This window comes from Garra rufa, chromosome 17 (assembly GCF_049309525.1).
Source record: "Garra rufa chromosome 17, GarRuf1.0, whole genome shotgun sequence".
Taxonomy (NCBI): domain Eukaryota; kingdom Metazoa; phylum Chordata; class Actinopteri; order Cypriniformes; family Cyprinidae; genus Garra; species Garra rufa.
Window position 1 is genome coordinate 27,930,871 of NC_133377.1, and position 23,193 is coordinate 27,954,063.

Consider the following 23,193-nt stretch of genomic DNA (forward strand, 5'->3'; position numbering starts at 1 on the left):
TCTGCCTGTGGCAAGACCGGAAACGCATGCGTCTTATTCAGATGGTTGTTTTACAGGGTTGAAAGGTATGGCCATTGCACAGTTACAGACGTAGCGCCAACGCGCCATCTGATAGGCTAGGCTTGCAACACACAGCACTCTCCCTTCTTTTATGCATTTATACATAAGATTCAAATCAGATTTGTAAGAGTTTAATATAAATGGTTTTTTGTGGTAACTTTAACAGTTTGTTAGAGTAGATAATCGTCGTTCTTGTCGTTCTTAATGTTGATACTGATCAGTTGTCTGCAAATCGGTCGCATAATTGATCCAGGAGTCATTGTGGTTGTAAATGGAGAGTTTTTTTTTTTTTTTAAATATACAGTTTAATTTCTTGTAGCGTCGTGGCAATGGTAATGAGGGCCCAAAATGCTTTGGTTTGTCCACTTACAGCTTTTTTTTTAAATTGTTTTTAAACATTTAAATTGATCAAAGTTTGCGTTTTAGCTCATTTCTGTACCAAGTTAATGGAAAAAAACAAATGGGAGTGACAAATCAGAACTTTTTGGGGGGGAAGATCTTAGCAATGTTCAGCAGTTCTATGAATTTTACACTTAAAGTGTGTTTATTACTGTGTGTGTATATGAACTTGAATCTATAATATAAATCTGAATGAACTTTCTCTTGCGTATTAAAAATAGGACACCGTACATTAAGACACACGAGCATAAGCACTGCCTTTGGACTGATCGGCACCGTCGGTGCAGTTTGAAGGGTCTCCAACGCGCACGCCTCGTCAGGGGGGCCGCTCTGCAAAAACCCTTTGTAATAAACCATCCGTAAAGCAGCAGGTTTGCTATGAATGAGTTTGAGCGCCACTCTGTCGTTGGCGTGGACGCTGGTCCCATGAAAGAAGAACCGGAAGTGGGCAAGGGCATCACATGCAATAAATTGGTTTTAAGCGTCGATAGGTTACTCGATGTCACGGCTTCCAGAGAATAAGTATGTGTGTGAGTGTCCTTTTTAGGCATTTTCGCTAAATTGTTACATGACGTTTAATTCCAGTTTCTATCATGATATCATTGCAAAGCAATATAACCTGAAAATCTAGAACAATTTAAAAGCTGTAATACTTTTTGTCGATGTGGCTGTTGGTTGGATTCCTATTGCCATTTGTGTTTATGTACTTATTTTGCTTGTATCAATCAGTGGGAATGTGCATATGGTGGATTAGCTCTTTAGGCTATGTGGAAAATTTTCAAATTTAAACTGTGCTCGCCTGCATGCCAGAGTATTGTTCTAATCTCTTATAAAATATTTATTATGGCGCAGAAGTTTTTTTTAATTGCGTAAATCAATACAGTGAGACTGTTTTGAGTAGCGATGTTGTCCGGTCTCTTTTACAGGATTTTAAACATTTCTCCAGTAACTCTGATGAGGGACAGATCTTGGGGGCTGAGGGGGTGCGGATGTTGGTCTTTGGGAGCTCCAACCCAAACGAGGTACTTTCTTCAATCACTGGGCCGCGAAGACTGACCTCCTCACCTTTTCTTTCCGTCTTAGGAGCCCCGTCTTGTTCCCTATCTGCTTTCGGGCTCTCCAGTGCTGTGGCGCCGCCCTGGTGGCACCTCCACACATGCACTTCCTCTCTGCATGTGGTGGGCCTCGAGGGTCCACTGCACAAGGATTACCTCTTTTAACTTTTTTTTTTTTTTTTAACCGTTCTCTGTCCCAATTTAAAGAGAGCATGATTTTTTTTTTTTTTTTTTTATTCCTATTTGATATATATGGCTTTGTTATTTGAAAAATGTGTATTGTAATTTAAGTTTTTGTTTCTCTTACTGGTGTGTAGCTTTTTTGTGCTGTTCTATTCTCGTGTTCTGAGCTGTGTGACTTGTCCAATAGCAATAGGGGCACTTTCTTTGACCTGCTGGGGAACGCTCAGGACTCCTGTAGCTTCTCCTATCTGAGTGCCCCGTCAGTTGCTGTACTGCTTTGTTTTAAAAAAATCTCCCCCCTTTTTTTTTAGCCTGCAGGGAATATTTGTGTTATTGTGCAAAGTAATAAATTGGTATTTTATGCCTATAACACACACCTTTGTCTCCTGTCATTACTGAAGTTTAGTTATCCTACTTAGAAATTCATTTCTGCACAGATATTTAACAGATTCAGTTTAAAGCCACTAGATGGCAACACCTGCTTAGGTCTACAAGGTAAACCGCAGCACTATCCAGTTTAAAATATTTTCTTTGCTAAATGTCTATGTACGGATTTTGTATATTTACAGTGCCTTGCGAAAGACTTCATACCCCTTCATTTTTTTTTTTTTAACGTTTTAGGTTGCTGCCTTATGTTAAACTGTTTTAATCTATACTCCATGCACCATAATGACAAAGCAAAAACAGAAAAACAAAAACTGAAATAAGAGCAGAAGCACCTTTACAGCCTCATGTTTTTTTTGGGTTTTGCACATCCACATTTACCATTTATCTGCCATTCTTTTCCTCACCTCTTTACCTCTCAAGCTCTGTCAGCTTGGATAGGGTCTGGCAGACATTTTCAGGTTTTTTCCAGAAATGTTTGATCGGGTGCAAGCTCAGGCTCTTGCTGGGCCGCTCAAGGACATTCATAGAGATGTCTATAAGCCAGTCTTGCTGTGGGCTTGGGTTCATTGCCCTGTTGGAAGGTGAACCTTCTGCCCTGTCTGAGGTTCTGAAGGCTCTGGACTGGGTTTTCATTTAGGCTATCTCAATATTTTGGTACATTGAGCTTTTCTTCTACTCTGACAAGGTCCCTCAGTCCTTGCCACTGAAAAACAGACCCATAGCATGAGGCTACTACCACCACACTTTACTTAATAATGAGCAGAGCCTGGTTTCCTGCATACATGATGCTTAGAAAGAAGATCATCAGACCAGAGAATCTTCTTTCTCACAATCTGAGTTCTTTAGTTTTTTTTTTTTTTTTTTTTTTCCCCCAAGTGTGTTATCACTGAGGAGAGGATTGAGTCTTGCCACACTGCCATAAAGCCCAGATTGGTGGAGTGTCGCAGTGATATTTGTCCTGTAAGTTTCCTCTTGTCTCCACACATGATCATGGAGCTCAACTAGAGGTGACCATCAGGTTCTTGGTCACCACTCCAAACCAAAGCCCTTCTTCATCAATTGCTCAGTTTGGCCAGGAGGCCAGCTCTAGGAAGAGTCTTAATGTCCTGCATTAAGGGTAACCTTTAATGCGGCAGAATTTTTTCTAAAACTTCCCCAGATGCGTGGCTTGACGGAATCCTGTCTCTAAGCTCTACAGGCAGTTTCTTTTAGTTCAGGGCTTGGTTTTTGCTCTGCAATGCATTTTCAACTTTTAGACCTTTTATTAAGGTGTGTGCCTTTCCAAATCATAACCATTTGCCACAGGTTAACTTCACTCGAAGTGTAGTAACATCTACAACCAATATGAATGCTCCTGAGATAAATTTTCAACTGTCGTAGATAAGGGTATGAATACTTATGCAATGGAATCATTTTAGTTTTTTTTTAATTTGCAAAGATGTTAAAAGCCTACTTTTTCCACCTCTTCTCTCTCCCTCTATTTATTTGTTTGAGAAGTCATGTGAGAAGTGTATACTACAGGTTGCCTTTTTAAAAGCTGTATTATTGTATGATTGTTGAATTACACTTGAGCTTCACCGTGGGCTGTCACTCATTCATCTGCTCTCTCTCTCTTTTGTGTACCCATTCTCTCCTGTGTTGTGTACCCACTCCTCTATTTCCTGTGTCCTGTGCTGTTGTCATGACCACTGTTGCCAAGGAGAGGCAGCCACAAGAGAAAGGAAACTTAAACCAGAGATCTTGTAGCTGTAATATTTAATTCATCACCTCAGACACTAACGTTTGCAGGTTATGGAGCAGGCCGAAACAAAGGAAAGGGGCAAAATGACTCACAAAAACAGCATAGCCTTTGGAAACAATTTGGTAGTAGTTCTTTAGCAAATAATTACAATTTTAAAATGTAAAATATAGTACACACGCAGCCCAAAACAACAATGCAATCAATTCATGTTTAATCACCTTGCAAGGTAACCTTATATTGCTGTAATTAGATCATTTGTATCTTTGTAAAATATCCCTTTACAACATGACAGCCATGTCAATTCACACTTCTTAAAATTCTATTTTACTGAGAATGTTTTTGAAAGGAAGTCGATTACTAATGTTATCCATCACAAAAAATGGACTGGCATGCTGTTTCAAAGTGAGGATTTTGGTGTTAGTCACCACAGTCGCCCCTAGAAATGCCAACAGCAGCAACACCCTCACAAGCCCACAATTTCTTTCTTTGTCTGTATAAAGGAAATAGCAAGCATTTTTTTTGTAGCGGTCCCTCAAAAGAACTGAGGCGTATTGTTGCCCCTAGATTGTCTTTGTGTTAATTGATCCGCTAGCAGACACCACTCTTGCCCTCCCTCCTCTGTCTCGCTTCCTCTCCCTTTATATCCTGCCATCCGCTGATTTCCTTTCAGGATGAGAGTGGCTTTGCTCGACAGTGTTTCTAAAGATGGACGGGACTGGCACACTTGAAACACCTGTAAGGGTTATCGGGCCGCCCAATAGGCGATCTCCACTCTGACAGCAACCAACCAACCCGTGAAGGTTTTGCAGGGAAGAGGACTTTGCTTTTGTCTTTGCCTAAGTGGCCTGAAGCACAGCTCCCTTTTTGTGTCTGCTCTCGATACGACACTCCTCTCTATAAGAGCAGCTAACCTAAAGAGGACAACATCTCTTTACTTTTGGCATCTATCCATCCAGGTGTCACATCTGAAGAACCTTTCTTTTTAGCCCTCACAAAACTCTTGGATAATTTACGAGGGCCTTTCCCATCATTCAGACTCTAGTTTAGGCTTTGTTTGACGTTTGTTGGGTGCTTGGAAGTAATGCATCTTTGACAGCCAGTGCATCCACGTCACAGTATCAAATTCAATCGGTGTGACCTATTTGGGTAAGCCAACACCGGACTGGGTAGCAACAGGGACACATGTCCCGGCGATAAGAGTAGATCTTTCTTTACCGAGAAGACAAGAAGTCCACCACACTTTACAGTGGTGCAAGACCAACTTCTACCCTCTGGACATAGCCTGTGATGATAGTACTCTCATTGAAGTTCAATCAATCCCATGTGGGTGAGTTGAGACAAGTGGCAGCAGTTCTTCAATTATTCATCGCTTCAAAGAAAGACCAGGCGAAAGTGAATACAACTGTCTGAGGAACCAAAAGACGGACTAGAATGTGGCTGAACAAAACTTTGTTCCAAGAATTCTGAAAGACAAATCTCAGAGTCTGGCAAGGATCTGACCAAGACTTCTTGCGGGGGACTGGCAAATGTGACAAGACCAAAAACGGAAAGCACTTTGAGAAATTTAAAGATAAAAACAAGAGGTCTAATAAGGAACTTTAAAGGAGGACACAAGGACTAACTGCGGACTAATACATCTGAGGAAAACTTTGCTTTGAGAAATTTGAAAGCCTAAACAAAGAGGTCTAGCAAGGAACTTTTAAAGGAGGATACCTAGGACTAACTGCGACGAATTGTGGAGGACTAATGCATCTGAGGAAAACTTTGCTCTGAGAAATTTGAAAGACAAAACCAAGAGGTCTAGCAGGGAACTTTTAAAGGACACAAGGACTAACTGTGACTACTTGTGGAGGACTAATGCGTCTAAGGAAAACTTTGTTCTGAGAAATTTAAAAGACAAAACCCAGAAGTCTAGCGAGGCAGTTTCAAAGAAGGACTGACCAAGACTTCTTGCCGAGAATTGGCAAACGTGCCAACCTCTGTGGGCAAGGAGGTCTGAAGCTATTATCTATAGTTGGACCACCTGCAAGCGGAAAAGTGTCTTCGAGGTTGTGGCCCGAGGAGGCGTGGTACTCAGAGGGTGGCGAGATGGTGAACACAGGTATGCAGCTGATCAGCTTTACCTGTGCTGTGACAGGTTGGGTGATGGCTATAGCAGTGACTGCCCTTCCCCAGTGGAAGGTCACGGCCTTCATAGGTAGCAACATCTTGACCTCCGAAATAGTTTGGCAGGGGATCTGGATGAACTGCATCTACCAGACCACTGGCCACATGCAGTGTAAGACCTACGACTCCATGCTGGCTCTACCACCTGATATCCAGGCGGCACGGGCGTTGATGTGCATTGCTATCTTCTTGGGCTGGTTGTCCTGCACTGTCTCTTGCTGTGGAATGAAGTGCACCACCTGTGCCGGGGACGATCGCCATGCCAAGGCTGGCATAGCGCTGTCCGGTGGGGTGCTCTTCATCCTGACGGGCCTGTGCGTCCTAGTGCCGGTTTCCTGGACAGCAAACACTGTGGTGCAGGACTTCTACAACCCCAATGTTCCCCTCCAGCACAAGCGGGAGCTGGGTCAGGCCATTTACCTGGGATGGGCAGCAGCCGTGATTCTTATGATCAGCGGGGCAGTGCTAAGCAGTACCTGCCCACACATCGAGAGAGGAGGGTACAGACGTGGGTACATAGGCCGTAGTTTTGCAAACTCAAGGCCTTCTGCTCCCGATCCGCCGAAGCCTATTACCACCAGTACCCTGCCTTTAAAGGAGTATGTATGATAAAAAAAAACAAAAGCAAATATGGGAAAGTGTGGCGAAACAGGGATAATTATTAAAGATGTACTTCGTAATATTTGTTTTGAGATCCTATTCATATTTCCATTTCCATTTCTTTCATTGCTCGTACATCAGACATATGTAACCCTGGACCACAAAACCAGTCTTAAGGTTTTTTTTTTAATTTTCTTGAATAAATAAGCTTTCCATAGATGTATGGTATTTGGCCTAGACACAACTATTTAAAAATATGGAATCTGAGGGTGCAAAAGGTTCTTAGCAATGCGTACTACTAATCAAAAATTAGATTTTGATACATTTATGTTAGGAAGTTTACAAATGTCTTCATGGAACATGATCTTTACTTAATATCCTAATGATTTTTGGCATTAAAGAAAAATCGATAATTTTGACCCATACAATGTATTTTTGGCTATTGCTACAAATATACCCGTGCTACTTAGACTGGTTTTGTGATCCAGGATCACATATGTTAATGCTGTTGACTTTGGCTCCTTTATTACGTTGTCTGTAATATACATATTGTATTTATTGTTATTTGTTTGGTTTGCTTTTATTTAGATATATTTGTATGTTTGTTTGTAAAGCTTTATTTTTAAAGTGTCACTTCTGCACCACAAGTGGCACCAAAATTAAATTGCAATCTGCTATTTTTTCTGTACAACCAAAGTTGTCAGATTGGAGTGGAACTATTAGTTTGTCAGACAAATGGTAAAACATGAGTTTTTAAAAACTTTCTTTGACACGGGTGCAGCAGAAATTAGACTGTATTTCTGCACCACTAGCGAAAATGGAATTTAAAAAATAATGATTGACATTTACCACTGAAAAACAAATGGTTTCAACCCAAACACAGGAAAGACTGATACACTTACGCTTTATCTAAACTTCTTAGCTCAACTGAATTGTAAAACACAGCTGGCCCATGTGATCTTTGTCGTAAGTATTATTCATTTCTTCAGGGGTAGGGGTTTTAACATGGAGGAATTTACTGAGTGTACCTTTAATTAAATACAATCTAGTATCTAGAATAAGGAACATAGTGTTTGAGTAGCAACATTGTAGTATGTATTGCAGTGGGTCTAACATGTTACTTCCCCTACTGTTTGTAACTCTGCCTAATAATTTATTTTTTCATATGAAGTGTTCATTCCAGAATTCTACTATTAATAAGGACATTTAGACAATTTGATAAGACATTTTTGTTTTTCAGTCCAATAGTATTAACTATGGGCTAAATGAACTCTTCGGCCCATTTTGCAGTGTTTTTCTCTTATTTGTTTTTTGTAAATGCTAATCTATCTTGTGTTTTGTAGACAAATTACATCACACCACTGCTGTCCTTAGAAACAGTACACCCACATTCAGTATGTCTTGATTGCTGTGTTCATTGTATTTTCTCTGTATTTATTAAAATTGTGTGAACTTGAACCATCTGAGGAAAAAATAAACGTGTGATGTGACATTCAATGACAAAAGTGCAGTTGTTTTTATCAATATAAAAAAATAAAAAGCATAAATTAAATAACGACATTTATTAAAATAATAAGAGCACTGCTCTTACACCAATGCTGATATACAGTCTTTGTCAAACTTATGCCCACAGCAAAACAAAATCAATCCATGAGTGAGAGTTCCACCATTACCATACCACTGTCCTTTATGTAAGGATCCTTCGTTGAAAAAGAACAATAGCCAACACAGGATGTGGAAATGACACCTTGATAACGTAGCCGGCATTTATTCAGTGTCCATGAAGAATGATACTTGACACAATGCATCTAAAAAACAAAATTAACAAATATTAAGAGAGCAAAATCTCTAATTTTACTGTTATACATTGTATATACAGTGGTGGCCAAAATTATTAGAACACTATTATTTTCACCAGCTAAAAAATGGTTTAAGTGAGTTATTTCTATCTTTTGCTGTAACGTCTGGATTTAGTCTGTTTCAGTTTGTTCTGGTTCTTCATGTCATTCCAGACAGACTGGATGATGATGAGATCAGATCTCTGTGTAGAGCACTGGCTGTTGACACACTACATCAAAAAATAGCAATAACTGACTTAAAACCATTTTTAGCTGGTGAAAATACTAGTGTTCTAATAATTTTGGCCACCACTGTATTTGTATGTTACATGTACTTGTATTCTAATTTCCAACACTTATAAAATGCTCACAATTTACAGCAAAGGAACAAATGATTAATAAATGCAGCCAATCTATTACACAATATCAAATTATCAGTTTACACCTGGTATAAACATATTAAATGTGTTTTTATGTCCATTTGTGATAAAAAGGGAGCATCAGAAAATGTTCTGGACCGCTGTTTACTCCTGTTTTTAGTTCTAAGCACTTGTAATCAGATCCTCCAAGACAGACATTAATACCAGGTGAAAATGGGGCCAAAGCGTGTAACCTTATCTACTCTAGGAAAAGGGGAAATACCTGCAATTCTCTCCTCTCCACTAGCTGAATGAAGAGATTCCCATCTCTTTGGTGCTGTTTCCATTAACGTAAGGTCATTGGGTGTCAGCATCTGCAGGAAGTTCTTTCTCTGCATTAATCTGACCAGATAAATTGAGGATTCATTGCAAAATAATACATGCATCTAACACACAGAGAGATGACGCATCAAATAGATGGCAACAGTGGTCATGAGGAATGAGACTTAAAGGATACTGTAGGCGGTAATAGCGATTTGCATCTTGAAGCCACTCTAACATGTCTGAAATGGAGGGACAGATGGCAGATCTGGAGACACAAGCGTTAATGTCAAGAGCGTCTGTGTTTTTCTCATAGAACTGGAAAACAGCAGACACCTGTTGACTGATGCCATCCCGCACCTTCTGAAGAGCATCCCTGGAAATAAAGGCATTAAATTAAGTATTGGTTTTTATGTGCTCCAAAGGAGAAGTTCGCTTTCAGAACAAACATTTACAGATAATTTCCTCACCTCCTTGACATCCAAGATGTTCATGTCTTTCTTTCATCAGTTGATAAGAAATTATGGTTTCTGAGGAAAACATTCAGGATTTTTCTCCATATAGTGCCCAGAAGTTTGAACTTCCAAAATGCAATTTAAATGCAGCTTCAAAGGGTTCTACACATTCCCAGCTGAGGAAGAAGGGTCTTATCTAGCAAAGCGATCTGTCATTTTCTAAACAAATTGACAATTTATATACTTTTTCATCTCAAATGCTCGTCTTGTTTAGCTCTGTGTGAACTCAGACAGTTCAAGACAGTTAGGGTAGGTCAAAAACCCATCTCATTTTCTTGTCCAACTTCAAAATCATCCTACACGTTTTACCCTTTTTGTAAAGGCTGTTTGATCTTCTTTGAATGTTCACTTTGTAAACACTGGGTCGGTACTTCTGCAGCGATTTAGAAGTTGGAGAAGAAAATGAGTTGGGAGTTTTTCGACCTACCCGGACTGTCTTGAACCTGAATACACAGAGTTCACACAGAAGCTAAACAAGATGAGCATTTGAGGTTAAAAATATATAAATCGTAATTTTTCTTAGAAAATGACCAATTGTTTCGCTAGATAAGACCCTTCTTCCTCAGCTGGGATTGTTTAGAGCCATCTGAAGCATTTAAACTGCATTTTGGAAGTTCAAACTCGGGGGCACCATTGAAGTCCACTATATGGAGAGAAATCCTGAAATGTTTTCCTCAAAAAACACAATTACTTTACGACTGAAGAAAGAAAGACATGAACATCTTGGATGGCAAGTGGATGAGTAAATTATCTGGAAATGTCTGTTTTGGAAGTGAATAACTTATTTAGAATAATAATCAAACAGGACTTACATTTTCTCTGCAAGTTTTCCTAGAACTGCATCCACAGCCAGGGACAGTTTGTAATGAAGGCGTTCTTGTAAACTAGGGAAACTGGCAAGAGGTGTATTAGCAATCTGAACGCTTTTCAATGCCTTCAACTGCACTGCAAGATTTCCAAGAGAGCTCATGAGAGGTTTGCATTCAGCTAATTCACCATCCCAAATGGTTTTATTCGCTTTTAACGTCTCAAAGCATTTTTTGAGTTGTTGGTGCAGTGATAATAAAACAGCACTGGACATTTTTTTTAATCTTCTTCAGTGACAAAACTTGAGAAACACTGTGAACGACGTTCTTTTACAGAAGACTCATATAACTAATATATTAAATACATTTTTAAACTATATTATCAATCATACCCCGCTAATATTTCAATTTATCAGCTAAATCACAAATTATATCTGTGAGAGCCCATAAAATCGTCTAGTTTCCATCGTAGACGTACATGTGATAACTGCGATGCGCTTCTTCCGGGAACACATGTGTCATCCACCAATCCGCTTGTTTCTTTCTTTAGCCCTGAGAGTAAAACACTCAACCATTGGACAGAGTCTTCGTTTAAGAGAGGCGTTATCTTATTGGTCAGAGCACACAGATGTTTACAAAGCGACGGCCAGAGCTCCATCCTGATTGGCTTAGTGACGTCGCAGCGTTAAATTTGAAAAGGTTCTTCCTAACTGCCGATGTCCGCTGCAGAGAGAGACACAGTTCGACATAGACCGGGTTGTTAGAGTAAGAAAAATATACATGCACTTTATATCGTTCTAGTTGACTATATATATGTATATACCATATACTAAAACACATTAGCGTAATCGCCGTGGGGTTGAAGGAATTTATCGTCTTTGTGTTTCAGGTTCATCATGGCACCGAGAAAACGCACCCAGAATGCTAAAAACAAGAAGAATCCCAAAACGCCGAAACTGGAAGCTTTTCTACTTGATTTTGACGATGAAGGTAAACTTTGACGTTAGTGTTTGAATGCGTACATGTTTGTGTTCATATTTTGAAAGCTTCACTCTTTTACTGTAGTTCATACCATTGTTGAAAGACTAAAGGAGAAGGCGAACAATCTTCTGAAGGATGCAGACAACCTTTACAAGACAGCTTTGATAAAGCTTCCCATGGCTGTGAGGAAAATGAACTGGATCGATTATTGCAGTAAGTATTTTAGTTTTTTTGTACCATGTCGTATATGTGACTCTGTCATAACCAGTCATAAAGGTCTTTTTTTTAATTCGGTGTTATAACGTTACATCGTCTAAATGCTGCATAAAATAAGCTTTCCATTGATGTATGGTTTGTTAGGACAGGACAATATTTGGCCGGGATATAACTATTTGAAAATATGGTATGGATCTGAAAAAATCCAAATATTGAGAACATCACCTTTAAAGTTAAATTAAGTTCTTAGCAATGCATATTACTAATAAAAAAAAACTGTTTTGATATATTTATGGTAGGAAATTTACAAAATGATCTTTACTTTATATCCTAATGTTTTTTGGCTTAAGGAATTGGTCATTTTGACCCATACAATGTATTTTTGGCTATTGCTACAAATTCACCCATGCTACTTAAAGGGATGGTTCGGAGTAGAATTGACTTCATTGCTATGCAATGAAGCCCATGTAAATACCCCATCCGAAGTTTTTTTTTTTACCTTAGTCAAACATTTATGGAGATATTAGAGTTTTTCGAATTGCTTGTTACAGGAGTGAATGGTACATGTGATGTATCTCGTAAATAGGTTATGTACTCACAAAACGCTGCATCAAAACATTTGTAAGCCCACCGTGAGTGTTTTAAAAACACGTTTTAGCCGATCCCTACTAGTCTCAAAAACTACAAATGGCGACACGTCGACGTCACTTCCCTGGTTTGAAAAAAGCACGTAAAAGTCCTCCTACTACATCTGTGTGCATGTCAACTTGTAGGAGGACTTTTACGTGCTTTTTTCAAACCAGGGAAGTGACGTCGACGTATCGCCATTTGTAGTTTTTGAGACTAGTAGGGATCTGCTAAAACGTGTTTTTAACACACTCATGGTGGACTTACAAATGTTCTGATGCAGCGTTTTGTGAGTACATAACCTATTTACACTACTGTACAAGTTTGGTAAGATTACTTGCACGTTTAGTGGTGCAATTTACGAGATACATCACATGTACCATTCACTCCTGTAACAAGAAATTCGAAAAACTCTATCTCCATAAATGTTTGACTAAGGTAAAAAAACTTCGGATGGGGTATTTACATGGGCTTCAGAATGCATAGCAATGAAGTCAATTCTACTCCGAACCATCCCTTTAAGATTTTTTTTTTTTGTGTGTGTGTGTGGTCCAGGGTCATGTATGTAAGTTGCATCATTTCTGACTGGTAGTCCTTGTTTCTGTTAATATGTGCTTAAATAGCATGGGAATAAATATTTCACGTAACTACATTTAGACATTCTGTCTCACAGTTCTCATTTTAAATTTCAGATGTAGAAAAGCCAAAGTCACCAGTGGATGATTCAAAGGTACTTGCAAAGAACATGTTTATTTAGCCATATGTTATAAACTCATCAATATTGTGAAATCAATCACTGTTGGTTTTGATTTAAAGTCTTCTTTCTCTGTTCAGGTGAGGGAGGAAGCTGCTCAAGTAGAGCTTGCTATTGCCAAGAATCATGTGATTCCCAAATTAGGTGCCAAAGGTACATTTTGCACCCTCTGTCAGCTTGTTAAAACCTTTTTACCTGTAATTTCAATGCTAATTAAATTATTTCCACTTTTACCTCATTCACAGAAGCCAAGAATGGTGCAAACTCAGAGGATGAAAACATGGCACCTCTCAAGTCTGCAGTGAAGAAGGTTTGTGGTAGTATAGTCTTTGTAATCTACCAAGTATCATGTTGAAATTATTGTATTGACAAGATGAGTACATGTGATTGTTGTCACTATGTAGCAGTGATAAACTCTTTGAGCCTCTAAAATAAAATGTGAAAATATGCAATGTGCGTATTCCAACTAAAATCTAGATTACCACCTCCAAACATTTAAGTAGGACATATGCATTGCTATACATTTGGCAGAAGCTTTTATCCAAAACAACTCTGTTTTCACTGTATAGAGGGTTTGCACTTACATCATGGTTTGGTCAGTTACCCGCATGTAAACAACAGCATGGATTGCATGTTAATGTACTACTAAAAAAACATGTGGAAGCTGCTAAATCATATAGAGAAGGTGCAATATTTTGACAAACTAACCAATTAGTACAGCCCAAAACATGACAATAATTGATGATTTTTTTAGCAGCAATAATCAGCAAGATATGCGAGTTTCGTTTGGTTTAGTGGCATTGTTTACGCGTTGTGAAAACACTATATACATTTTTTTCAGTTATTTTCTTTTTCATGCATAACCTTGGTTCTGCTATTGCTATACTGTACTGTTTGATCTACAATTGCTTATGTTAAAGAAATACTTTGTAATACTAATCTTGGAAGGACCCTTAAGAAATTTGGGCCACTGTTTCTGTGTGTACAAGAGCCTGACTGCCTTTCTCTCCTTAATGTGTCTAATGTAGAAGAAAGCATCAAAGAAGGCACCTTCTACATCCAAGAAGGCCAGAGCACTCTCCATCAACAAACAGGGCAACACCATCCAAAAGTAAAGAAAATATACAATCAGCTAATATTAAACACAGATTTTGTCCAGTGTTGCCTCTCAGAATCCCAATAAATTGTTCTTAAGTCTGAATCTGTGTTTGCTTTTTGTGCATAGGTCTACAAGAAAGCCTCTGATCACCCCTGCTAGAAGTTTAATGGAGTCTTCAGTCATTGGTGCCACTCCACTCATCACGCCACGCTTTGACCCAAGGTAAATACACTTACACATGACATTGTGTGGCTTTGATTGTGGGCTCTAAATATGAATGCCTTTTTCAATATACACTATCAGTCAAGCTTTTTTTAATGCTTTTTTTTTTTTTTTGCATTTATTTGATCCAAAGAACGTCAAAACAGTACAATTTTGAAATATTTTTACTATTTAAAATAACATTTCTATTTGAATGTATTTTAAAATGTACTTTATTTCTGTGATTTCAAAGCTGAATTTTAGCAATTACTCCAGTCATATGATCCTTCAGAAATCATTCTAATATTCTGATTTGATGCTCCAAAAACTTATGTTGAAAACAGCAGAGTAGAATATTTTTTTCTTTTTCAGGTTTCTTTGAATAGAAAGTTCAAAAGAACAGTATTTATCTGAAATGGAAATCATTTGTAACATTATAAATGTCTTTATCATCACTTTTGTTCCTTGCTAAATAGAAGTATTAATGTCTATTTCTTTCCAAAGAAAAAAAAAACGCTGACTCCAAGCTTTTAAATGGTATAGTGACAGTGTATAATGTTATACAAGCTTTTTATTTCAGAAAAATGTTGATCATTGGGCCTTTCCATTCATCAAAAAATCCTGAAAAAAAAAATGTACTCAACTGTTTTAAATATTAATGATGATAATAATTAATAAAAATGTTTCTTGAACAGCAAATCAGCATATTAAAATTATTTCTGAAGGATCATGTGAAACTAACACTGGACTAATAATGCTGAAAATTTAGCTTTGATCGCAGGAATAAATTTAATATTTAAATATATTTCCAATTTTTACTGTTTTTGCTGTGCTTCAGATCAAATAAATGCAGACTTTTTAAACATTTTAATCTTTTTAAACATTAAAATCTTACTTAATTTTTAATCTTTTGAAACATTAAAATCTTACTGTTCAAAAACTTTTGACTGGTAGTGTATTTATTAATTTTCACAAGTTGCACATTTGCCAAAAAAAAGGCTCAATCTACAAGATCCCATTTCAGTATTTTACATGGTCTGAAATCTGAATTTTTGCATCCCAAAAGTCAAATAATTTTAAAATGGTTTCAAACTTTGAAAAAAGTCTAAGTCTTAGGAGTAATTGTGTAAATGTCTTTTTTGTGTATGTCAGATTGCCCAAAACTCCAGCATTGAGACTTGCACGTCACAGGGAGAAGGTATATAGCATGTCTGTTAACGGCTCACCTATTGCTGGCGGTGGAGAGGACATCATCATTAGTGTCCCCCTCGGAAACGGAGAGGTGGGTGATTTGCTGCTGCTACTGTTACTAATAGAGCAAAGAACATTGTGTATGTATGCATACATTACATGTTTTCTTTATCATTTCAGTGCATTCAGCTGCTGGCCAGTGAGATGGACTCTGTGGATCTGAGTCAGCTGGATGAGAACGCCCTACGCAGTATCAGAAACCTGCAGGTATGTATTGCTGTGTTAAGGTTTTTTTTTTTTTTTTTTTTTTACTAAATTAATTTTAAATTAAATGTACTTTAAAGGTGCCATAGAATGCATTGAGAGAATATTTTAAATTGTTCTCTGATATCTACATAGAAGGTATATGGCATAGGAAAGGGCAAAAAATCTCCAGAAATGGTTTTACAGGTCCATTTACAACCCTAGGATTTGCCCCTATAATAAAATGCTCTGTTTTTGCCTTATTTGGAAGCTTCATGAATATTAATGAGCTCTGCTCTGAATGGCTGTTTCACAGAGCTCAATAGCTGGCACATGGATAAAAATATATATTTATTACGGAGCTCTAGCCGCTTTTAATATGCGGTTTGTTGAATCTGCCGGTTTGAATCGCTGACATTTTAGTCTGATTACTGTGATGCATGTGCTCTAGGCATGGGCCGGTATAACATTCTGACGGTATGATAACCTTGGATAAAAATATCACGGTATTGCTCTACAATGTTATATTTAAATGTCTGGGTAAAAAAAAATATATATATTTTTTTTTACACTGAACACAGTATATTTTATTTTAGGAAACATATAGAACATTTTGTAACAAGGAACATCAGGCAAAATAATTAAAATAAATAATTGAATCTTCTTAATTAAATTAAATTTCAGTCACTTGTGTGAGCCTAAGCCTGCAGCTCAACAATAATCAACAAAATAAAATTTTCAAAAACAAATCCTTCTTAATAGAAAAAATGCAATCACTAATCAAAGCAAAAATATGACCATTAGTGACAGTTCCAAAAATAAACAAACACTCAAAGACATGTGAGAGCCAGCCAGTTTTTTTTTTTTTAAATGTTAAAGGTGCACTGTGTAATATTTAAGATGATCTCTAGACAGAGGTGCAATAACTATGTTTTCAGGGGTGCATAAAGACCTTAATGAACCATTATGTTTTTATTAACTTAGAATTATCAGCTTGTGAAATAAACAAAACACTGACACAATGATGAACAAGTAACAGTAATATTGACAATAACAAAGTTTTATTGAATGATTAAGTACATATAATTCCTTAAACTACGTTTTAAAAGAAATCTCACTATTCGTTGCTGTCAAAAAAGGCGAGATTTTAATCCTGTATGGTCTTCCGTAGTTCTGTAAAGGGAGGGGTGAGCAGTGGACTGTTGCTATTCACAACCTCACCGCTAGATGCCGCAAAAACCTACACACTGCACCTTTAACGTAGCAGAAGTGCTTAAAGCAAAGACGTGATTTCACCTTAACTTAATTGTTGTACTAATGTTCAGTCACAGAAATGAAGGTTAGTACATATAGTCTACTATTCCCCACTCTGTGTTGTGGGGGTTCACCTCCTTCGGCCATCCTGAACTTATATTACTGCTGAGTGTCACTGACTGTGGATCACGTGCACAATCACAGACACGCGCCTGCAGCACTAACCGCTGGGGGAGGGGCTGCATTGTTTTCGCTGCAGGTACGCACACACACAACCTAGTAGCGAGTCCTGCGCTTTCACTTTGACGACACAGAAAATGCACATATCGTAGGAACGGTATAACTTTTTTTGTTTGCGGTTTTGAAACCGTGACTTTTTTTCAAACCGCGGTAAACCTTGAAACCGGTTATCATCCCATGCCTAATGTGCTCTGTTTAAAGTTACAATGCAGAGACACAAGTACTTACCACACAAGTTGAGCTGCTCGTCAGTGATTCTCCAGATCTGTAAATCATTCGCCATCAACACAGTTATTTCTCCATCATTCACCATCAGCGCAGTCATCTCTCTGTTTATGTGGTAAGTGAAATCCTATGTATAGCAATGTAACAGGCTAGCACTAGCATTAAGCTAACCGTGTCCCTTCAGTGGCTTGCCTTGTTTAACTGATGTGCTGACGTTAATGATGATTGGGCGATGCAAATGTTGGCGGCGTAACTATTAACGATCTCGCAACAGTCGGTGTTATGTTGGAATTGACCTATTTTTCGGTGGTCTTTTGCAAATACTAGATTTATATAAGAAGGAGGAAACGATGGTGTTTGAGACTCATGCTATGTCATGTCCATGTACTGAACTGTTATTATTTAACTATGCCAAGGTAAATTCAGTTTTCCATTCTATGGCACCTTTAAATGTTTTTTTTAAAATGATACCACCTTCTAAATTGGCAGACATTAAAATAACTTTTTTTCCTCTAATGCAGAATCGTCTCACAACTCTGTGTGGAACCAAGTGAACACCTCTTCAATTTTGTACAGCACTCTGCATTGTAATATCCCTTCAAACCATCAGCATTGTGTACTCGTATTCTTTTCCATTTTATTTTTGTATTATAATGGTGTGGCTTTAACTTTTTTCTTCCATGTTTTAAATATGTGGTATAGTTTCATTCCCACAAGCTTTTAAAAGGAAAATGTAAATAAGATTAGTTGTTGTCATAATCTTTGTACTGCCTTTTGTAAATATGACTCTTAAAAACCCTGATTCCACATCCCTACTTTTCCTTGTCCTGTTTCTTTAGATTTTTTTAAAATTGTAACCAGGGTCTGTCAAGCTCTAAAAAAAGACATAAAAACCAACAAGAAGTTGTATGATGGCAAAGAAGAAAAAATGTAAGTTGATCATTTCTGATATTCCAGTCTTTTACTGGCATGTTTGGATATACACATGTGAGAATTATATTTGAGGGGAGAAATTTCTGATCTGTTCTAAAAGATTTAATTAACAGCCTAGAGATAAAGACCGCACCTGTTCTATAGTATTGCTTAAACTAGATTGCCCTCTGGTGGTTGCAGTGTAAAACATTGATAGCAGGTGGACTGACGTCAAGTTTCAAATGAAATTGGCTCCATGTTTATGAAAAAGAAAAACATTGCCAGTTCTTCTGGCTGCTGTGTGAAGCCAGTTGGGGAGAACATGTACTGAATGACTCTGAATACCTAAGTTTACAGCCTTATTCATTGTGAGTCATGCCAAATGCAAAGCTAACAGATCTGTGGTCTGTGAAATAAAGTTGAGTATGCTTTCTCTCACATGAATGGGCATGTTAGTTACTTTATTATAGAAATTACCTTTACAGGATTACATTTGTTCGTTCATTTTGTTCCACGACCAAAAAGCACATTTAAGTAATCAAATCTTATTTGTTACTAGGATCATTCTATTATATATTAAAACCCATAATAATATTTAAAATATTAGGAAGCTTAATTAAAATCATAAAAATAAATAAATAAATAAAATCATCAATTATTGGGTTCTTTCAATTAGGAGGTGGCTGTCCTGAACCCTAAACCCTAAATTTCAACTTGATACTCAAATAAGTTTGGTATTTTTTTTTTTCTCCATTGTTGTTTTGAAAAGTATCCTTCTGATTATTATTATTATTATTTTTTTTTTTTTGTGAATTCCATAAATTTGTCACAACCAAAACACGTCGTCATTGTTTCAGTAGTGACAAAAGGAAACACACAATCCTTATATTTAAGGGAAATAAACATTTTAGAACAGTTATGCATTTATTATTATTGTTTTTTTTTTTGTTAGTATGTTTTAATGGTGGTTTAGTATGGAACTTAAATTCTGTAATGTGATGTGGTCGCTACCAAAACATGGAATGTTTTGTCAAATATGAAGTATATTTACAATGTAGATGTAAGCAAAATCTTAATAGGTCAATATAACCCTTCTAATTAAATTATATATTACATATGTTTCGGTAGTGACAAATTTAGGTAGTTGACAAATATTACTAGAGGTGGGACCAAGTCATTGTTTTGCAAGTCACAAGAAAGTCTCGAGTCAAGAAGGGCAAGTCCTCAACTTTAAGCTTCAAGTCCTAACCAAGTAATTAGTTCTATTTGCCCAAATTAGTGCCCCTGTATCAATTACTACAGTAAATTTAAAGTCAATAATAGTCTATAGTAAGTGTAATTATAAAAGATCTAATAATTAGTGGTGTATCATTGAGGAATTAATCATTCCTGATGAACAAATATAGGCCTAATTGAATACATTTATATTAAGTCCACCGTTTCGTTTGTTAATGGTTCAGTGATTTTAATAGATCAATTGAGTCAAATATTTAATAACTTACTAATGGATAATACAGACAGTATTTACAAAACATTTATGGTACTTGATAGTTTATACAGAATGGTATTACTTAGAATTACTGGGCAAAGAGATGCAGAAAAGTAAATGCATAACAATAGTTACAATGTGTATGGGTGGATGGCATGGCATGTAATTCTACCTGTCCATGATGTCATACTAATAAAAATTGGTATTTGTAAAAAAATATCTTTATGTTGGTCCTCTGACTAGGTATTATTACAGTATACCATAACTTTAGTTGGTTTATAAAAGCCTCTACAAAATTGTCATATGGTGTGACTGTCTGGGCTATGTGAGACCTTACTAACATGACAATGTATCTCAGCAAAGTATAAATAATCAATATATTTACAGTTTAAGTAACATAATTAGGCATTTTTAATAGACAGAAAGTGTTGATGTCTGTGCATGATAAAGCAAGTACTGACTAAATACATTTTGTCCGTAAAATGGGTGTCAGGCTTGCCGAGTCACAGGGTTCAAGTCCAAGTCAAGTCTCCAGTCATTGCTGTCTTAGTCGAGTCGCAAGTCTTCTTTGATTATGTCAAGTCAAAAGTCATCAAATTTGAGCCTAGAGTCCTCAGTCATGTGGCTTAAGTCCATAACTCTGAATATTATTATTTTCTTTTGGAAAAAGACATTTTTCAAGACGTTTCCAACTATTCACGTTGTTTTTTTTGTTTTTGTTTTTTATGTGGAAGTAAGACGTTTTTTTTTGTGAATGTGAATGTGCGAGACATTCGTTTTGTTTCATTAGCCCGCTGTAAGAAAATAACAAGAAGAATAACAAAATGCAGTAAACGGTGAAACTGTTTGTACTACAAACCAGTGTGTTCATAGTTACAGATAATACATTTAAATTATATAGTAAGAAACACCAGTTTGCAATATTAAGCAGCAAAACAAGCTGTTTTGTACAGCTAAAAATGACACCGAAGAAAGATGCATTAAATTTACAAAATGGCCGCACCCAGTCTTACGGAAAAATAAGGTGGATATAGGCGTACTTGTTTTTTTTTTATTAATTTAAAACAAATTCAAAAATTAAAATAAAATATTTTTAGTATAACTTAAAAGATGTAATAATATCTGATTATTATTCATATATATATGTATGTATGTGACCCTGGACCACAAAACCAGTCATAAGGTTAAATTTTACAAAACTGAGATACATACATCATATGAAAGCTCAATAAATAAGCTTTCTTGATGTATGGTTTGTTAGGATAGGACAATATTTGGCCAAGATACATCTATTTGAAAATCTGAAATCTAAGGGTGCCAAAAAATCAAAATACTGAGAAAATCACCTTTAAAGTTGTCCAAATTAAGTTCTTAGCAATGCATATTTCTAATCAAAAATTACATTTTGATAGGTTTACAGTAGGAATTTTACAAAAAAATCTTCATGGAACATGATCTTGACTTAATTTCCTAATGATTTTTGACATAAAAGAAAAATCTATTGGCTATTGCTACAAATATACCCCAGCAACTTAAGACTGGTTTTGTGGTCCAGGGTTATTTATTTTTATATATATATATATATATATATATATATATATATATATATATAGTATGTTTTTATATTTATGTTTTATTTTAACATTTTCATTCCTTAATACATGATATCCACTGGGCTGCCAGAATTTGTATGTCACTAGAGGGCAGTGTGCACATATCCATACAACACCTTTGACTAAGTTATGCAAAGAATCGTCCAAGGACAAAGCAAAACAGCTGACTGCAGCTGCTTTCCAAAGATCTCAGTCCGTTTAGTCATTATTAGAGTTCAAGAGCTTTAAAAAGTTTTTTTTTTTTTTTTGTAAAAAGTTATTTCAACATCATTGAAGAAGAAGAGAAATACCTAACAAATGAATCACAGCTGATACACAGCATACCTTTCTTTCTCTCTTTCAGCCCACAGTCTCCTCTTCCTCCGTCTCTGACCTTCAGGGTTGGGAAGAGCCAGTAAAAATGCATCCAATTAGTGCTTGTTAATGCGCTGCCCTCATTACATGAGAGAGCAGGATATGAGTTCAACATCAGTTCCACACTGAGCCCTATTGCTGCTTAACAGCTTCTGGCAGACTGCGTCTCCTCCAGCACACTCTTTCACGACATATAAGCTCTACATTCACTGTAGACAAACTCACTTTGCCATTAAAGATCAGTGCTTAAGAACTTTGTGGCTTTATGGGACTGAACAGACGTTGAACTCACTGAGGCGTTGAGTTCAGATCCCCTGTTAGCAAATGTAGACTAGCACACCTGCTTCATGAATCACATCCACACCGCTGTTATGCTTCAGCTACTGAGCTGGAAAATATTTTTCTCCCTAGATACATGACTTGATTTACAGAATAATACATGCTGATACAGTCCATTGGACAAATGGGCCCTGTCCCAAATAGCGCGCTGGGTATATAATCATAAGGTCAGAATATTTACATCTTCGTTAAGTCGGTTAACCGCGTTATCCTTTTAGTCTACGCTTCCATATTTTTCCCGCATAAACGAAATTTGTTTTTCATTACAAACAACCGCGCGCCACATCAGAGCCGTGTTTTCCACACATGCATCATCACCAAAAATCCAGAGGAGACGGATGCCTAATTATGCAGTGGGATGGAGGAAATTGGCAAATTTGTGGGGAGATGGATTGCCTTGGCACCGCTCTCACCAGCCAAATGAATTCCTCTGTCTGCCCTGTCCCCCTTACGAAACCATCCGTCAAGCGGGTCCTCTAATCGATTTATTCACAGCGTCTCAGTCTGCCACAGTGGCACTTCCTTCTCACTTAGTGGAGCTCGAATACAGCCATACACGCTGCTGATGCGCTGCTGAGTTTGTATGGTGTGTTTTATGAGCATACAGTTATGTTTTCGGTCCATGAGAGGTGTTTTGCCTGGCGTTGAATATAAACAATAAGTAACTGGTAATTGGTTAAGATTTTGCTTAATACTTAGGCTTGCAGTATAGGGATGTGCACAACATAATTTCCTTTTAAGAGCTTGAAAAGATGAAGTGGGACCAAGTGTGCTGGGGATTACATGTAATCTGGATTACTTTATCAGATTACAAAAATTAAAGGAGTAGTTCACTTTCAGAACAAAAATGTACAGATAATGTACTCACCCCCTTGTCATCCAAGATGTTCGTGTCTTTCTTTTTTCGGTCGTAAGGAAATAGTTTTTTGAGGAAAAACATTTCTGGATTTCTCTCCATACACACTGTAAAAAGTTTTCACCCGTTTCAACTTAAAGACTTAAGTTTAGCAGCTGCGTTAATATTT

The 23,193-nt window shown here is 37.1% G+C and overlaps 3 protein-coding genes across 3 annotated transcripts; 2 read left to right on the forward strand and 1 right to left on the reverse strand.

Annotated features, from left to right (window-relative positions):
- The first annotated feature begins 4,275 nt into the window (after window positions 1–4,275).
- Window positions 4,276–7,034, forward strand: cldn35 (claudin 35). The gene has a single exon (XM_073821768.1). The coding sequence runs from the start codon at window positions 5,914–5,916 to the stop codon at window positions 6,598–6,600; it is 687 nt and encodes a 228-aa protein (XP_073677869.1). The 5' UTR covers window positions 4,276–5,913; the 3' UTR covers window positions 6,601–7,034.
- Window positions 7,035–7,718: 684 nt separating this feature from the next.
- Window positions 7,719–10,927, reverse strand: airim (AFG2 interacting ribosome maturation factor). Its single transcript, XM_073822353.1, has 4 exons — window positions 10,437–10,927; window positions 9,306–9,485; window positions 9,072–9,190; window positions 7,719–8,399 (listed from the first exon to the last, which is right to left on the reverse strand). Exons 1-4 carry the CDS (start codon window positions 10,703–10,705, stop codon window positions 8,359–8,361), a joined length of 609 nt encoding a protein of 202 aa, XP_073678454.1. The 5' UTR covers window positions 10,706–10,927; the 3' UTR covers window positions 7,719–8,358.
- A 202-nt stretch (window positions 10,928–11,129) lies between these two features.
- Window positions 11,130–18,811, forward strand: cdca8 (cell division cycle associated 8). Its single transcript, XM_073822355.1, has 11 exons — window positions 11,130–11,195; window positions 11,320–11,420; window positions 11,496–11,624; window positions 12,947–12,984; window positions 13,089–13,161; window positions 13,254–13,318; window positions 14,037–14,119; window positions 14,234–14,329; window positions 15,461–15,590; window positions 15,680–15,766; window positions 17,983–18,811. Exons 2-11 carry the CDS (start codon window positions 11,327–11,329, stop codon window positions 18,013–18,015), a joined length of 828 nt encoding a protein of 275 aa, XP_073678456.1. The 5' UTR covers window positions 11,130–11,195; window positions 11,320–11,326; the 3' UTR covers window positions 18,016–18,811.
- Window positions 18,812–23,193: the final 4,382 nt, after the last annotated feature.

Bases quoted from the DNA above. Each gene is read 5' to 3' on its own strand.
- cdca8 (XM_073822355.1), top strand. From the start codon at position 11,327: ATGGCACCGAGAAAACGCACCCAGAATGCTAAAAACAAGAAGAATCCC. The intron at 12,985-13,088 runs GTACTTGCAAAG...TTCTCTGTTCAG, and splicing joins CACCAGTGGATGATTCAAAG to GTGAGGGAGGAAGCTGCTCA. The intron at 15,767-17,982 runs GTATGTATTGCT...CCTCTAATGCAG, and splicing joins GCAGTATCAGAAACCTGCAG to AATCGTCTCACAACTCTGTG.
- airim (XM_073822353.1), bottom strand. From the start codon at position 10,705: ATGTCCAGTGCTGTTTTATTATCACTGCACCAACAACTCAAAAAATGC. The intron at 9,191-9,305 runs GTATCCTTTAAG...TTATCTGGTCAG, and splicing joins AATCGCTATTACCGCCTACA to ATTAATGCAGAGAAAGAACT. The intron at 8,400-9,071 runs GTATTTCCCCTT...TTTGTTTTTTAG, and splicing joins TGGAGAGGAGAGAATTGCAG to ATGCATTGTGTCAAGTATCA.
- cldn35 (XM_073821768.1), top strand. From the start codon at position 5,914: ATGGTGAACACAGGTATGCAGCTGATCAGCTTTACCTGTGCTGTGACA.